Below are 18,511 nucleotides of genomic sequence, written 5' to 3'. Positions count from 1 at the left end.
AAGAATTCGGCATTGAATTCGGATTTTTTCCAGCGAGCTGAGCTGTGTGGTATTCTATTAACTTAATTGAATCTTTCAATCTATGTCAGGAAGCCAACTGCTGTGTGTCTAGACTAGAGGATACGTGCAAAGGGAAAGGAATACTTTCCCCTCTATCTAAACAATAATAAAAGGACTTGGTCTTACGTCTATGTCGATGTCTTCTGGCCTCTGGTGGCTGTAGGAGTTGTCTTTGTAGTCCTCAGGGCTGATCTGAAACACCAGACAGCCTTAGAGACACATGCTGTGTTTACACAGGCAGCCCAATTGTGATCTTCTTTTCACTAAAATGGTCTTTTGACCAATCAGATCTGCTCTGATTTGAAAAGATCTGATGTGATTGGTCAAAAGACCAATTTGTTGAAAAAAATATCAGAATTGGGCTGCCTGTGGGAAGACAGCCACAGACAGGGGACGGCAAAACAACCTGTAATACAGACCCATGACATGGGGTGCTTCTCAATAGTCTACTTGTCTCCTTGTTAAAGAACTGGACTGGTGAAAGCCCATTTCTAGTAGGTATCCACCATATTGCTTACAGCCGTCCCGTATCTTCCGATCAGTGCAGATGAAGGAGAAGACACGAGGAGGGAAGGCCACTAGAGTATTGAGATGCACCCATGGTCTGGTTATTCATTGTGATGTGGTTTTCATGGTAAATATCTGCGTCCTTACAAGGAGTTGTCCACAGGGTCAATGAAGCCCAGAGAGAGAGAGAGCGAGAGAGAGAGTGAGAGAGAGAGAGCGAGAGCGAGAGCGAGAGGGTGATGGAGCTCTTCATGCAATTTCAATGACCTTCTCTACTCATAACTTATGACTTTACAACACTTCGGATACAACTTCTCAGCCCAAATTTCCATTTCATAATAAGGAGTGTCAGCCCCCTCTGCTGGGAAATCAGACTGTGTTTTCCACCTCAGTAGCATCACTGATAACAGTCCTACTGATGGAGGCTCCAGGGGTGTGAAGAAGCTATGAAGAGGACAGGAAGCTGGCATCAGGAGGTCACCAGAGACTAGAGCAGGATGTTCTCACACACACACACACACACCCCCTTTAAGAGAGGCTAGAGGGCTGCTGCAGTGGTTGGCTAGGCTGGATGTATAGTCCTCTGTGCTGGCAGCTCTGCCCTGTGCCACACTAATTACCGTCCCCTCGGTGCGCTCTTCATTACTGTCCCCCGGTACACTCTGTCATGGCTGGAGCTTGACTAATGAAAACCTCTAAAAGACCTAGGCTAAATCTGGCCCTCACGGAGGCACACACATTAACGCACACACACAGCTAGGAAAACCAGCCATCCTCACACAGGTGATTTTCAACCCCAGGACGGCTAAAGAGGGGGAGGTTTAAGAGAGCAGGGCTGAAATCATACCATTAAAAGCCTGTAATAAAGTGATAACATAGCACAGTGGAAAGGCCAGACTATGGACCTCACACAGTACTCCCTCAAGGACAATTTCCCCAGCTAAAAATAAAATACCCCTGCCCTCTTTCAATCACTGTTACACTATCGGGCCACCACCCGAAAAAGGACGTCATTCTATTGAATACATAAACAAAATATTTTGCATTGAGCTCTTATCATACCCACATATGGACAGACTGAAAATAATATTACGGAGAAGAGAGGTGCTGATTTGACTGTGATCGTACAGTGCCTAGCCAACATAAGATCCATCATCAACAGCATTGGCATTGCAGGAAGACGGGGTACGGCTCTAAGGTAGCATCCACCATAATAACCAACAGCAACAATACCATCAAGTTACAATGAGGTAGGATGGGCATGGCTATGTAGCATCCACCATAAGCCATGCTAACATCAGTCCAACCTCGGACTGATGAAAAAAGCAAAAATGGATGAAGAGGAAGTGCTGTAGTCAAATCAACACATGAAGGGTAAGTAGCAAACAATGTTGGGATCATGACACCAGGAAGAGGGGGAACCGACGACTGACTGACTGCATCCAATGTGAACAAAAACAGGAGGGATCGATGATGAAGGGAGGAGAGGAGTGCGGGAGAAGAGTCATTGGTTTGCCAATAAGACCTTACTTGCTGGTACAGTTGAGGCCTTGGAGCAGAGTTCTCAATCATAGTGTGAATCATGAAGATTAACGGCTCATTGTCCTTCGTCTAGTGGGAGATCGAAGTTAGGTAGAATGGAAGGGAGCAACAATACACAACAGCATAATATAGGTGTTAGTTAGTGAACAGAACAGCAGAGCCTAGAAAGGATCCATAGAAATAAAGAACACATTGTTGTCATAAGGTACTAGTGATTGAGGGAGACCAGGGGCTTGAGCCAACAACCCTGGGGTTATATCTACCACCTGTACCATAAAGACTCAGACCTTCTGGGAGAAGTCCTAGTACATTTACAGTAGATACAAGGAGGCCACAGTTGGGTCCAAAGACAATATTGCCAGTCCCTCTCAGCAGACGGAGGAGAGACGTAACGTCCTGCTTTTCTTACTGTCATCGTTTACATCATCCCCGACCAATATCTACCAACAAAATAGCAAAACAATTGCATGCATTGGAGCCTGTGGACCAGGGGAATGAGCGCGGTGGCGAGTTAAAGTTCATTCATAACCGCTGTGAAATTGTCTGCCATTAGAGGTGAAAGCCTTTGAAATGGCAGAACAAATCATTTCATAATTGGTTAGAGGGGTCACAATCAGACTCAGTGAAGTCGCTAAGTGAGGTCCCACATGGTAGAGTGGTTTCTCCTGCTGCACACGACCTTTTCAGAAACAGGAACTCAATTATTTATCTATCGTGGAAACCCAGTTCTAAACCCAAAAAATAAACGCCCGCTTTAGACGTCTGCCCTGATTACCGATGCCTGAGTGAGCGTTAGTCAGAACGTCAGTCGCTATGCCTAGCCACTTTACCTGAAACCCCAGAGGTTGTTTCTATACAGTCTTAATTACATTATGACAATGACATGACTGACGTACTACAGGTACACATCATCAAGTTAAAAACGTAATGAGAAAACACAACATGCCTTAAGGTTCCCTTCATCCTCAAAAGTTTAAGTTTGCTCTCGTGCTTTCTCAAGCGTGAATTCAATTTTTTTTTTAATAAAGAATGTTCTCCAGGGACTGTACGAACTATACAGCAAAAAAACATATGAGTAAGCTTATTAGCTTAGGGCAGCATTGCCAGGCCAAGTAAAGTCGTTTTAAAAGTTTAAAAGTATTTTTTACTTTCCATGTACTGAGCTAGACAATATATCCTCCCGTGGGAATGCAGGTTTGCGCAGCTCCTATTCTGCAGTGAACGGTATATGCTTCAGGAGGGCCGGAGAGAAAAGAGTGAAAAGGAGAGAGAAAGTATAGAAAAGACAAAAAGGAGGCGGTCCTGGCATTTGAGTCACTAATAACCCTGGGCAGAGTGAGAGCAGCTGGGTGTATGACCAACCCTGAGGAGTGCCTAACCCTGAGAAACACACACACACACAGACAGACAGAGACAGAGACACACGCAGAGACAGAGACAGAGAGAGAGAGACAGAGATAAAACAGTACTCCTCACCTGGCTGTCCAGATACATGAGGTTCCTCTGAAGGTGATGAGACAGGACCTCACTCTAACATCAGAAGGTAGTAGAAAAGAGGGAAGAGAGAAGAGTCAGACAGGAGAGAAAGAGAGAAGGGAGAGGGAGATTGAGTAAGGGAAACAGCAGGAAATAGAAGTAGAACTGGTACAAGCTGATAGTGAAAGATGGAGATGAAAGAGGAAGTTGCTACCGTGGCTTTGGCATTAATCGGAAGCATAAAGCACCACAGCCATTTACTGTTGATTACTGAACTAAATCAAACCATGCAAAACCCAAAGTTGCAAGAGGCTTTGTTCACCACACATCAAATCAAACTACTTACACTTTCCTCATAAAAATATAATGGGAAACCACAGCAGACAACAAGCAGGCAATCAATCACATGATACTCATACCACGCTGTCCTCTGCACATCAACAGTTCAAAAGATGAAATCAAGGCCAGACAAACGCAGCACACCAAAGGGTTGAAATTAGTTCAAAACTAAACCATACACCACTGAACCACACAGGTAGGAGCAAACACATAATATGCATTCACTGGAATGCATGGCCTGCTCATAGAGCCTTGAGCTGCATGGAGATGGCACATCAACACCACCCCTGGAGATGACCAATGGCATGCTGTGCATGTGAGCCCTCCTGGTGCTAACCTTGGCGTTGGGCCCCTCCATGCTAAGGATCATTAGCTGAGCCACAGTGTGCTCCCGGATGCTGTTGAGCTCCGCCTGCTGCCGACGCAGCTTTATTAACAGCAGGGTCAGCTCCTCTGGCTGCACAACGCAGCGTAGACACAGAGGAGATAACGAGACAGTCAATTCATCCAGCAGTCGATCAATGAACAAATACATTAACCAAACAAACCTCTCTTGATTTTCCGTTTGGAAATGAGTGACAGGAAAAGCAGTGACAGGTTAGGGCAGGGATAAAAAGCTATGATTCTAACCAGGACTCTGACAAGTCTTTAGGCACAACCCAAGAGGCCTTTGGAAACACTGGTTTGGAGTCTCGGCCTGTGCTGGAGCTGGGCTATAGGACCCATACCTTCAGATGAACGGGCAGAAATAAACTCCCTCTGTCCCCTGACTCCAAACTGACTAACTCTCCATCAAATGGAGGTGAAAAAGAGAGAGAATATATTCAGTAAAAGCGATCATTTCAAATCACTTGACAAATATTTCTCATCGACTGCATTCTGAAGCCCCCCCCCCCCCCCCACCCCCCTGCGTGCATTCCACTGAAGTTACGCAATCACAATAATATTCAGAGAGTTACAAAATGAACTGTGCAGATTATCAATCTCTCCGGCTGATTCTAGTCTACTCAATTTGAGATGACACAGCTAGAAGGCAATTTCATTGGTGCCACTGTCTCTCTCTTTCCGTATCATCACCAAGACAATGCCATTATTTTAAATCACATTGTGTCTGCTACTGACAGAAATAACAAATGCTTGCAATAAAAGACAGCAGAGAATGTAACAAGGCACATACTCTGACAGAAATACAGCACACATACAGGCTATCCATTGTAGCATGACAGAATGACAGTAATACATGATAGCTTGCGTGTCAAACATTGCGTGCCTCATCAACATGTTTCTATTCCCGTCACAAAAACAGATTTGTATTTGCGTCACACTGAAATCATACCAATAGCATATATCATTCACAATGCATTGTTGTTGAGAGAAAATAGGACAGTAGAGAGGAGAGGACAGGAGAAGAAGAATGCAGAGACGAGGAGAAGGGTTCGTTAGGTGACTCACCGTCTTGCCCTGTAGTGACTGCGGGGTAATGGTCTGCACTGGGATGCCTGCTGGCATGGACCGGCGGTCAGGTGGGTAGTTATACTGAGAGAGAGCGTGAGAGAGAGAGAGAGAGAGAGAGAGAGGACAGGAAGAGGGCAGGATGCTCTGTTACATGTACTGATTTGAACTGGCAGACAAGTAAAATTAATGCTTTCAAATAAACAAAATAACTACCGCTCAATGCAGAGCATTTCCAGTAATTTCTCTGTGCTTGAAACCCCTGGTGATTATTTTGCTGTGTAAGACTGGCTTAGATGATTGTGGTCCATTCCCTGTCCGTTACCTTGGTGAGGTGAGTCCTGTGCCTGCGGTCTATAGTCATAGTCTGGTCCCCTCTGAAGACGGGTGAGGACACCTCAGACCTGGTTGACCCCGGTGGGTTGTCTCTGCGGTGCTGGCCCGGAGGGGAGAAGGTGTGGTAGAGGGCCAGGGATCCATGGGAGGGGGATGTGGGGATGGAGTGGGCCACCCCCTGGTGAACAGAGATGTTCCCCATGGTCTTGGGGCTGGGCAGGGTCCCGTAGTGGCCTGGTGGTGGTGGGCCCTGCCTGGAGAAGGCCTGCCTCTGCTGCCACTCATACAGCTGCCACATGGTGTCGTCCCTCATGGAGCGCCTCTTGTCTGCATTTACAGTTTTACATTTCAGTCATTTTGCAGAGGCTCTTATCCACACAGACTTTAACTAGGTTAAAACAAACACAACATATCACAGTCGTTACAAGTAAAACCATACAACCTCAAGATAGTGGCTATCTGCAAAATCAGTGCCAGAAAGAAAAGAAGTGTGAGTGCAAGAAAGACAAGTATAACAGCAAAGTCTTCAACTGCGTCCCAAACGGTACCTTATCCCCTATTGTCCCTGGTCAAAAGTAGTGCACTACATAGGGAATGGGGTGCCATTTGGGGCACAGCCAAGTACAACAGTAAAGTTTAAGACCCATCACCTGAGTTGGATGTGGGAGCCAGGGCGCGGTCGTAGACGGAGCCGGCCACGCTGCAGATGCTTTCGGGTCGGGACAGCATGTTCCTGGGGAGGGTACGGTAGCCCTCAGGGTAGCGGGGAACGATCTGGGCACGGTGGCTGGGCATGTTGCGGGGCAAGGTCTGGTAGGAGGTGATGCTGGAGGACAGGAGGGGGGGGGGGGGGAAATCAATTCAATGAATCAGCTAATAAAACATAATTTTCAATAGCATGATTTACAAATACTTTGATCAATCAATCAATCAATCTACAAATAACATAGCATTTTATAAACTGGATGGTTCGAGCCCTGAATGCTGATTGGCTGACAGCCGTGGTATATCAGACCGTATACCACGGGTATGACAAAACATTTATTTTACTGCTCTAATTACGTCGGTAACCAGTTTATAATGGCAATAAGGCACCTCAGGGGTTTGTGGTATATGGCCAATATACCACAGCTAAGGGATGCGTCGTGCGTAAGAACAGCCCTTAGCCATGGTATATTGGCCATATACCACACCACCTCGTGTCTTATTGCTTAAATATAGTTCTAGAGAACAACCTGAGCCTAACCCCTAAAGAGCAATAATAGGTACTTAGTAGTGTAAGTACAGCACGCTCACTGCCGCTCTCTGTTAGTCTTAACAGTACAGTACCTACTACCTCCTGTAAAAGGCACTGTACCATACCTACTACCCCCTGTAAAAGGCACTGTACCGTACCTACTACCTCCTGTAAAAGGCACTGTACAGTACCTACTACCTCCTGTAAAAGACGCTGTACAGTACCTACTACCTCCTGTATAAGGTGCTGTACAGTACCTACTACCTCCTGTAAAAGGTGCTGTACAGTACCTACTACCTCCTGTAAAAGGTGCTGTACAGTACCTACTACCTCCTGTAAAAGGTGCACTACAGTACCTACTACCTCCTGTAAAAGGTACTGTACAGTACCTACTACCTCCTGTAAAAGGTACTGTACAGTACCTACTACCTCCTGTAAAAGGTACTGTACAGTACCTACTACCTCCTGTACAAGGTACTGTACAGTACCTACTACCTCCTGTACAAGGTACTGTACAGTACCTACTACCTCCTGTACAAGGTACTGTACAGTACCTACTACCTCCTGTACAAGGTACTGTACAGTACCTACTACCTCCTGTACAAGGTACTGTACAGTACCTACTACCTCCTGTACAAGGTACTGTACAGTACCTACTACCTCCTGTACAAGGTACTGTACAGTACCTACTACCTCCTGTAAAAGGTACTGTACAGTACCTACTACCTCCTGTACAAGGTACTGTACAGTACCTACTACCTCCTGTAAAAGGTACTGTACAGTACCTACTACCTCCTGTAAAAGGTACTGTACAGTACCTACTACCTCCTGTAAAAGGTACTGTACAGTACCTACTACCTCCTGTAAAAGGTACTGTACAGTACCTACTACCTCCTGTAAAAGGTACTGTACAGTACCTACTACCTCCTGTAAAAGGTACTGTACAGTACCTACTACCTCCTGTAAAAGGTACTGTACAGTACCTACTACCTACTGTATAAGACACTTTGTGTCCAAATCGTGTGAATTGTGTCCAAATCGATGCATTTTTAGGTGCTGTATAGCGCAATGTCCCTAAAATAGTTCTCACATTTCTAATGATCAAGGTTTTTCCACCATGAAAGCTTATCTGGCGTCTGTAAATAGAGGAAGTTCTTGGAAATGATCTTAGCAATAAAGATCACAGCAATAATGCTACACGTGCATACCCATATACACGAACACACACCACATGTGGAAAAGGAGGAGACAGAGCAATGTGTCCTCCTGCCACAAAGTATTTTTGTCCATTTTGCAGTGCCGCCATTTCCTAATGTTCTTGAACTTGGGATTTCACTTGAAGTATGTCACCATTATCTGCTACTGTAGTCTTCTCCAGAGCCCTGTAGCGTGCCTTTATGTAGGTTGACATTTATTGGGATGAATCTTCTCCTGGAGGCCGAGTTGAGCGGTTTGCATTAAATGGGCCAGCCGCAAAGTCAAAATAGGCTATATAGTAAAAAATGCTTGAAAACAAAAATGTGCTTTTAGGTTTTAGTTTAAGGTTAGGCATAAAGTTAGCAGTGTGGTTAAGGTTAGGTTTAAAATCCGATTTTATGACTGTGGCTATGCCCGCTAGTAACCACCAGTGTTGGGATTAGTTACTTGAAAAAGTAATATATTTCCCGCTAGTTACCACCAGAGTGTTGGGATTAGTTACTTGAAAAAGTACATATTAATCAATACATTGAAGTAAAAAGTTACTTTACAATATTACTTTGTGTGGAAAGTAACACATTATATTACTATTTATGTTAATTTGCTTTACCTTCATGAAAAAATCTCACTCAAGCCAAACACCTGTACAGATTTCCTATCTTTCCATTCAAAATCTATCTCGAGCCGCCAGTTCTCGTTATAGACTGTACACGGACCCATAGAGATGTATAGAGGGCACACTTGCCACTAGACGGGACAGCCCTCTATGGGCTTATTGATCACAGAAGCTATCATTGGCAAAGACCAGAGGTGCACCCTCTATACATTTCTATAGACAGCAGCTGTCATGACATTTCTCCAAACAGCTTCTCTCCACTCGCACGAACATAAATGAGGAAACAAGTCGAGAACGGATCATGGAAACACATACTCAGTAGAGATATGATTCTGAAAGTAATGCACGCATTGTTTGACAAAACTAATATAGTACCCAGTTTGAAAAAGTAACGGGTTACTCTACTCTGTTAAAATTTTACATTTTACATTTTTAGTCATTTAGCAGACGCTCTTATCCAGAGCGACTTACAGTAGAGTGCATACATTTTATTAAATTTTTACATACTGAGACAAGGATATCCCTACCGGCCAAGAGCAAACGCTCTTATCCAGAGCGACTTACAGTAGAGTGCATACATTTTTATTACCTATTTTTTTATTTATATATATATTTTTAATATATTTTTCATTTTCATTTTCATTTTATTTTTTTACACATACCGAGACAAGGATATCCCTACCGGCCAAACCCTCCCTAACCCGGACGACGCTATGCCAATTGTGCGTCGCCCCACGGATCTCCCGGTTGCGGCCGGCTGCGACAGAGCCTGGGCGCGAACCCAGCCCAGCCTGGGCGCGAACCCAGAGACTCTGGTGGCGCAGCTAGCACTGCGATGCAGTGCCCTAGACCACTGCGCCACCCGGGAGATAATCGGATACTGTGGTGGGATTAACAACAAGATTACCTTTAAAATGGTATAAGATACTTGTATGTTTGAGGAATTTTAATTATGAGATGTCTGTTTGAATTTGGCGCCCTGCACTTTCACTGGCTGCTGTCATATCGATCCCGTTAACGGGATTGCAGCCATAAGAAGTTAAGAATACAGTGGCCATCATTTTTAATTTTTAAAATTTCTATTTTACCTTTATTTAACTAGGCAAGTCAGTTAAGGACAAATTCTTATATTCAATGACGGCCTAGGAACAGAAACAAGATTCTCTGGTCTGATGAAACCAAGACTGAACTCTTTGGCTTGAATGCCAAGCGTCACGTCGGGAGAAAACCTGGCACCATCCCTACGGTGAAGCATGGTGGTGGCAGCATCATAATGTCGCAATGTTTTTCAGCGGCAGGGACTGGGAGACAAGTCAGGATAGAGGGAAAGATGAACGGCGGCAGATTGGGGAGAAGGTTCACCTTCCAACAGGACAACAACCCTAAGCACGCAGCCAAGACAACACAGGCGTGGCTTCGGGACAAGTCTCTGAATGTCCTTGAGTGGCCCAGCCAGAGCCAGGACATAAACCCGATCGAACATCTCTGGCGAGGCCTGAAAATAGCTCTGCAGCAACGTTCCCAAATACAGGTGTGCCTAGCTTGTAGCGTCATACCAAGAAGACTCGATGCTGTAATCGCTGCCAAAGGTGCTTCAACAAAGTACTGAGTAAGCGGTCTGAATACTTATGTAAATGTAACATCACTTTTTTTTTTTTACACATTTGCAAAAAAAACAGTTTTTGTTTTGACATTATGGGGTATTGTGTGTAGATTGAGGAGGGAAATAAAAAACGATTTAATCCATTTTAGAATAAGGCTGTAACGTAACAAAATGTTGAAAAAGTCAAGGGGTCTGAATACTTTCCGATTGCACTGGTAGATACATGTACTCCGATACGATACAGAAGTGATGCGTTTAGTTTGAATCCATTAGTTTTGATCAGAGATTGAATCGATGTGATTCGATATGGTTTGCTGCACTAACATTTGTTGCATAAACGCATTCATTTCCAGTCTAAATTAAAATCTGCTGCTGGTGGAGCTCATGAGCTGGGCCTCTGAGCTGGATCTGTCTGAGCTTACTCGTGTGTGTGTGTGTGTGTGTGTGTGTGTGTGTGTGTGTGTGTGTGTGTGTGTGTGTGTGTGTGTGTGTGTGTGTGTGTGTGTGTGTGGACATGTTTCACGTCCACACACTAAATCAAAGTTCCCACAAGAATAGCAAAAAACAAAAAATTGGACCAACTGGGGACATTTTGTTAGTCCCCACAAGGTCAAATTCTATTTCGAGGGAGTTTAGGGTTAAGGTTAGGAGCAATGGTTAGGTTTAGGGTTAAGGTTTTCGGGTTAGGGTTAGTGGAATGGAACTGAATTGTGTGTCCCCACAAGATTAATTACACAAGATTGTGTGTGTGTGTGTGTGCGTTTGTACTATGTAGGCCCCTGAGCTAAACCATAACGGAGACTATGCATCTACCACTTCACTACCACTATCAGATTAGGGGCCAATGTTTTTTGTCCCCCAACTTGGGGTTCTGAAATCACCATCACCCTCTAATTAACAGATTTGTTTGAGCTAGTAATGCTTCAATATTTATCGCTTACAAATTAGCTGTGACATAGCCAATGAATATATAGCACAATTTGGGATTTCACTATCATCAGTTCTTAGATTGATTTTCTCTTCTTCTCTCTGTACAGCCATGAAGTGCGCCTCACAAAAGTGATTTATCCTGTATCTCTAAAAATGAACATATACACTGTTCGTTTAAAACTATTGCCGATAGTGAATATAAAATATACTGTAAGCGCCGTTACGCAGGTACAGCCAGATGAGAGTTGTGTTTCCGGTTAACTTTTACACAATTTTCAACAGCGAATAAATAAACTAGGAAATGACATAGGTTGTCACTCAACTAATAAAGATACATTCATGTACATACTACCTCAATTGGGCCGACCAACCAGTGCTCCCGCACATTGGCTAACCGGGCGGGCTATCTGCATTGTGATTAGGTATTTTCGGAAGGCAGAAAATGTAATATGAGCATTAAAAAGAATTGGGAAACGTGACCCTCGAGCACCTCCAAAATTAATCCAAGTATTCACTAACGCATACAACTTGGGGAGTAACAAAAAAACGATTTCAAATCTCTACTTGGGTATTCAAACCTCAAAGAAACATTCTACAAACTATATTAAAAAGAAATGGGAGGAGGAACTTAACATTGAAATAACTGATGAAACATGGTGGAACATATTAGAGACTCAACAAAGCTCCACCAACTCAAGATCATGGAGAGAATTCTGTTGGAAGAATGTTATACGTTTCTTCATAACACCTAAACTGAAATCAAAACAGACTGGCTCACTACACCCTTGTTGGAGAGAATGCGGCCTATTGAGGGCAGACCACTCTCATATCTTTTGGACTTGCCCCGCAAACGAAACTTACTCGGGAGAAATAAGATCTAACATTGGAAAAATTATGGAATTTGACATAGAACAAACATTCATTTCTTTGTACTTGGGTGAAATACCTGATAACTTACACAATAGAGAAAAGTACCTCTTGAAGGTCCTACTGGCAGCCAGTAAAAGGGCTGTCACTAGGAAATGGCTACAAAAAGACCCTGCCACAGTGACACAATGGATAGACATTGTAGAAGAAATACACCACATGGAGCGTATGATCTTTGCTTTAAGAACTCAACAGGAGAAAGGGGTTTCATACTTGGAAAAGGTCTAATTCAAAGATGCCAATTTAACTAATATGATGATGAATGTATCATCACTAACTGCCAGATCTTTTTTGTTGTTCTTTTATTTTACTTTATTTGTACTTTCTTTGTGTTCCTACAATAAAAACAAAGTATAAAAAATTTGGGAAACCGAGATTCTTAACATTTTAGTCGATTTTTGGACCGGCATGCTACATTTAGGTCGGTTTTGCAAAACATGCTCTACCCACCGGTTGAGAATATTAAATTATCTACATTTACATTTGTCATTTAGCAGACACTCTTATCCAAAGTGACTTACAGGAGCAATTAGGGTTAAGTGCTCTGCTCAAGGGCACATCGACTGATTTTTCACCTAGTCCGCTCAGGGAAACGAACCAGTGACCTTTCGGTTACTGGCTCAATGCTCTTAACCACTAGACTACCTGCTGCCACTAATTACCTGTGTGTTTATCTAATTAAAGCATTATGCTAATAAGTCCCCGCGTTTGCTTTACCTTTCCTTTATATACCTGGGAGACAATTAATGGCTGGGTCATTACCATATCACAGACACACTCAGGTCTTTATCAGGAGAGGGGCATGGATAGGTCATGACCTCATTACAGTAAGAAGTGATTGGCTACTAGTGTTAATATGAGTCACTGATTCGCCGAAGGTACAGTACTTTCTAGCTAACAAGTCACTATACATGCCAGTGGAGTGACTCTGAGCTTATTAACAAGGCTAAGTATCAGACACAAAGACACCAACGGCCTTTATGAAGTCTAAAAAAATCATGTCCAGAAACTAGCTTGTATACGATAAATAAGAGCATATCCCCTTGAGGATGAGACAGAGTGTCTGACAGTATATAGGCCTACTACAACTGCATGGTAAGAGTCCATTTGGCATTATAACAGTAAGCTAAAAGGGACAGGGGACATTAAAAGAACACGGGGCTCAATTGAACCAGTCCATTGTTTGTGCTGTTTAGCATCAGTTCCTCTGAGTCCTTCCTCTTTTCAGAGGCTTAATTGCCGTAAACAAATGCAGTTTAATGGATGGTAGAGAGGGAAAAGGAAAAGTAGGGCGCTGGCTCTAATCTGTATTCTCGCTGGCTCTGAGACTAGGCTATAGTAGAGGCTGCAGGCTGAATGTCTGGGCTCCTAATATGGGCTTAGTACAGTAAATTCACAGCCAGAGAGGAGGGACAGAGTGAGCTCAGTGGTATAGAGGATAGAACCTCAAACAAGCCAATAGCCAATGTCATACAGGCACAGGGGAATAAAGTATGCATCCATAGCTTATGTTCTACAAACACAGGCACATACGGTCTTCCGCAGAGCCTAGTGAGCTATAGCCAATACCTTTACTGGACAGCCATCTTCAAATACATAATCATAAAGTCCAGTACTAGGTGGAATCATATGGATTTCATTGACCTATATTCCACAGTACAACAGTTCTAATATCTCACCCTGCTGCCCACAGTTCAAATAGAAGCTTGGGACCTGAGCGTTTGCTTTGCGCTGCTATGGCTATGTACACACTATCTCCGTCAAAGGGAATTGGAAATGTGAAAACACCTGATTGTTGGGATAACACAGAGGCGCCAGAGAGGAAATCGGTATTTACACATCCCAAATGGCACTTTATGTCGAGCACTACTTTTGACCAAAGCCCTTTTGGCCCTGGTCAAAAGGAGAGCACTACATAGGGTGCCATTTGAGACGCAGACAAAAACATGCCATCAGGAGGTTTCCCTCCTATTCCCTGGGCTGTTATAGAGGACTGATGATGATGCAGTAGGAGCATTGAGCTGTGTTCTACTTGTAACAGGGACACAGGTCCATAACTAATTAATCTAACGGAATGGGAGGAGGAGAGTGAAGAGACAGGGAGAAAACATTCCCTCGCTCCTGTTCTCAAACAAGCCCAGCAAAATGAGTGTATGATCCCTGACAGCGACATACAACGGTGACATGAAAAGCTTTTAGCTCTCGCCGGCAAGCACAGGCCAGGGATGCTATAGAGCACTGAGCAGAGACAGTGAAAGAGACAGGGAGGGAGGGAGAGATAATGAGGAAGGAAGGAGAGAGAGAGAGGGATATGGTGAAGATAAAGAGGTCTGGGAGATAGAGCCACAGGCAAAGAGGATGTGGTTGTTTTTTTATTTCTCTGTCTCTGGCCGCCCGGTGCTCTTAGACAACCTAACGTCTAGTTGGCTGGCTGACTCACTGACAGAGTGCACTAGACACACAGGTGGTGGTTTTTATTATCTGAGAGAACAGTAACAGATTTCAGAGAGGCATGGGTACGTGCAGACCAATAAAGACACAGACATACAGACACACACACAGAAACGCAACCAACCCACACACGCACCACCCCAAAACACGGACGCACGCATGCAGACAGAAAGACACACACACACACACACACACACCCTTACCTCCTGGTATCGTCATCCTCTTGTGTCCTCTGGGTCCTAACCCAGTTCTCCAGCTGCCTCATGGAGTTTGTTCTGGTCAGACTCTTCTCTGGCTCCTGGGCCTGCTGGTTCTGGGTCTGGTTCTGAGGTGGCTCCTGGGCCTTTCCTGCTCCTCTCCCCAGGGTGCCTACCACCTCCCCTGGGCTGTGGTCCCCAGCCCGCTCCCCAGAGCCGTTGACCTGTGGTGGGGCCATGTGCTGGGAGACCTGTAACTGGCGGGAGGCTGTAACTGCTGCTGCGATGGCTGCTGCCTGGGCTGGTTGGAGCTTGATGCTGTTGATTTTAGTCAGAGGCCTCTCAGCACTGCCATCCCTCTGGAATCCATACTTGTTCCCTTCACGGAGGGTTCCATACTTATCCACTTCCCTAAGGGTACCATACTTATCGAGCGTCCCATACTTATCTCCATCCCTCAGGGTACCACACTTACTTCCTTCCCGTAGGGTTTTATACTTCTGTCTTTCATCAAGGGTCCCATAACGATCTGACCGATCTTTCTCAGTCATAGACGTTTGTCTCTCTACCCCTTTCTGGTAGTTGTATGTCTGTCCATCTTTTTGGAGGGTGTCTCTCTCTCCTTTTTGCAGTGCATATCTCTCTCCATCTTTCTGTACCAAGTACTTCTCCCCATCTTTCTGAGGTGCGTATTTCTCCATTTGAACATCTTTCTGCACAGCATATCGTTCGCCTCCATCTTTCTGCAAGGAATACCGCTCCCCGTCTTTTTGCAGGGCGTACCTCTCTCCGTCTTTCTGCAACAGGTACCTCTCTCCGTCTCTCTGCAGCGTGTAGCTCACCCCGTCTTTCTGAAGGGAGTATCTCTCTCCGTCTTTCTGCAGCGTGTAGCGTTCCCTCTCTCTCTGGAGGGTGTTGTGTTTCCTGTCCCCGTCCGTGCGGTCCATGCTGCAGGTGAGGGAGGGCTGGCGCGGCTCACGGTTCCTCTCGTTGTTCTGGATCTCTGGTCTGGTCAAGACACGGTTGTGGTTCAGGATGTTGTTCACCTCCTGGGGACAGCAGCGGTCCACCTTCAACTTATCCAGTCTGGGACAGAGAGAGAGAGAGGAGGGAGAGAGAGCGATGGACGAGAGAAAAGGAGGGAGAGAACGAGAGGGGGATTGGAAACGGTAAGAGAAAGAAAAGACAGACGAATGATAAAGCTTACAATAAATATACACCAATAAGCCATTACCAGGCAGGTTCACAGAAAAAACATTTTCACATTCCAACAATGGACTCTTGCTGTGTGGGTGTCAGGCGCTGGGCTCTACTGCTACCTCTCCTCCAACCTGCCTGACTGCCTGCCTGCCTCGGGGGACCAGAGAGGAGAAGAGGAAGAGAAGTGAGAGGTTTTGAAAACATCACTGTCCGCCCACAGCACTCCGAGGGCACAGTGAGACATGGCTACTTTGACTGAGCAGCCATCCACTGCTGCAACCTTTCAGTCTGTTACAGAAAGGCCATTAACAGGTCTGGTACTCCAGAGGGAAATAGCTCAATTCTAGGCTAGCCACAGTCTGTTACCGCCTACTGCACTCAGGGACAAGTCACAGTGACAGCCACTTGGGACTGCTAATCTAATGGTCAAGTACTTTTATGTATTTCTACCTGGGGTTTTCCTAGTATTTCTCAGTGAGGTAAAGGTACAGTAACGGCAGTATGTCCAATTTCTATTGCCAGACTTTGGCTGTGGAGTTTACAGACACAATAGTTCTGTGTAATTAAAGCACGCAGTGGCCTGAGTGCGGGTTTGTGCCCCACGGCATCCTTTTAAGATGAGAGCAGTGCTGAAGTACTTGCAAGTGTGCAGACACACAAACACACCTCCACACACGGCCTGCATCACGCCACGATGACGGAGCTAGGACTGCTGGTGTGCTGTACTTACAGGACTGTGAAGCGTAGGTGTTACTATCCATCCGAGTCTCTCCAGAGTATAAAGCACTGTATGCCCATGTCGAAAAGCCTTCACGAACAGCTCATGGCTAAAACACTGCAATTACCAACAGCACTAAAAGTATTCTGTTGTATCGAGTGTGAAGTGCAGTTGCCTCTGATGTGCCACATCAACAGAAAAAATAAAGTTTAACTGGAGGCAGTGAGGATGGATACCATTGCTGTGCTGTATAGCCCTAAAACTATAGCTTCTTGTTCCCAGCTATGCATCTTCAAAACAACACCTGGTAATTGTCTTCTAAACTGATGCGATTTCTCACTTCTGCAAGAAATACCGCAGTCTCTCACGGCCGTCCGTTTGCTTACAAAACAAAAGATTGCACGGTTCAGCTGGTAGCTTTCATTGCCATAGGTCAGGCAATCAAGGCTGGCTGGCTGCTATAGGAAGGATTTGGGGTTGTGGGCAGTTCTATCCGGGTTTACCCACCTTCTGATTGGCTCTGTGTGGACCAGGGCTGCGTCCGTCATCACTTTCATCCAGGACTCCATGTCTTTGGCCGTGTCTGTGCAGAAGTAGTATGTCCTCATGTTGGAGTGGGTCGCCTAGGAGGGAGAGAGAGAGAGAGAGAGCGAGGGAGGGAGAGAGGGAGAGTTCCTAAGACAGAGGAGTGTGAGGAAGGTAAGTGGGTGACCTTGGCAAGACTGCAGGGAGTGTTACATCACCTTCTTTGGAAGAGGTGTGTGCGTGCATGGGTCTGTCTCTGCACACACGCCTGTGTGTTTGAGCGTGAATGAGTGTGTGCATCCCTACCGCTCCAAGGCTGTGTAGCTAACTTTAATTACCTGCTAAGCAGGCTTAGGACCATAAATATGAGCGACAGGGAGACACTCCAAGCTGAGAGTTACTCTTGTTTCCTGCTGCAGAGGCAGAGACTGGCACTAAGTCAGTGTCCCAATTGGCAACCTATTCCCTTTATAGTGCACTACTTTAGACCAGGGGTAGTGTACTATATAGGGAATACGGTGCCATTTGTGACACACCCTAATACACAGCAGAAGAGAGGACAGATAGTAGGGGATGTGGGGGAGTAGAGAATGGATGGGCTTGTTACTGTGTTATGTGTGTTAGACGGTGTCAATGTGTAGGAGTGAATCCGTGTTTACAGTGGTGACTTGTGTGGAACGGTATGTGAGGCTAACATGCTCAAAAAGGTGGATATAGCAGTGTCTGTCTTTCAGTATATACTTTTTTAAATCTTCTCTCTGCCCATCTTGCTCCTATCACCCTCTTGCATATTGAGACTAGAAAATCTATTGACTTTATCATGGATCTACGCACAAAGAGCTCTCCGTATACAAACGCATTTTCAGAGAGTCTCTGAAAGGAAAGACCAAAAGCGAAGAGAAGCGTGTGTGTTACAGTGTGTTTACACTTTGTGCGGTGAAACATCAGAAGCCATTCACTTTCAATGGAAGGAAAGAGAGAGAAGCAGAGTGGGCGAGGAACCGTTGAGCAATGCGAGCATGGGCGAGGGAGCTGAACAGGGCGGGACTAAAGCTGAACTCTATTCAAATCCTCCACGATATCGCGACGCGAGTGACCAATTGAAGCTCACCATAGCTTCCTACCCCTACTGGATTGTCTGTCAATGGCTGTTGATACATAGCACTACAATAACTCAGTACAAAAGCAATAACTCTGC

General features: G+C 45.1%; 1 protein-coding gene across 15 annotated transcripts in view; it reads right to left on the bottom strand.

The window, feature by feature from the left end:
* LOC139534215 (pleckstrin homology domain-containing family A member 5-like) overlaps positions 1–18,511 on the bottom strand; it is a 137,444-nt gene that overhangs the window by 9,960 nt on the left and 108,973 nt on the right. For 7 of the 15 annotated variants that reach the window (XM_071333138.1, XM_071333134.1, XM_071333140.1 and 4 more), the window contains 9 exons: positions 17,296–17,411; positions 14,877–15,956; positions 6,363–6,538; positions 5,702–6,039; positions 5,377–5,460; positions 4,262–4,381; positions 3,586–3,639; positions 2,098–2,178; positions 187–252 (listed from right to left, as the gene is read on the bottom strand). In XM_071333138.1, coding sequence (XP_071189239.1) covers positions 187–252; positions 2,098–2,178; positions 3,586–3,639; positions 4,262–4,381; positions 5,377–5,460; positions 5,702–6,039; positions 6,363–6,538; positions 14,877–15,956; positions 17,296–17,411 — 2,115 coding nt within the window. The remainder of the gene's footprint in view (positions 1–186; positions 253–2,097; positions 2,179–3,585; positions 3,640–4,261; positions 4,382–5,376; positions 5,461–5,701; positions 6,040–6,362; positions 6,539–14,876; positions 15,957–17,295; positions 17,412–18,511) is intronic. The other 8 variants (XM_071333143.1, XM_071333146.1, XM_071333151.1 and 5 more) reach the window with 4 other exon arrangements.

Source organism: Salvelinus alpinus, chromosome 11, assembly GCF_045679555.1.
Source record: "Salvelinus alpinus chromosome 11, SLU_Salpinus.1, whole genome shotgun sequence".
In the NCBI taxonomy this organism is placed as follows: domain Eukaryota; kingdom Metazoa; phylum Chordata; class Actinopteri; order Salmoniformes; family Salmonidae; genus Salvelinus; species Salvelinus alpinus.
Note: the sequence above shows the minus strand (reverse complement) of the source record. Positions and strands in the feature narration are given on the sequence as shown.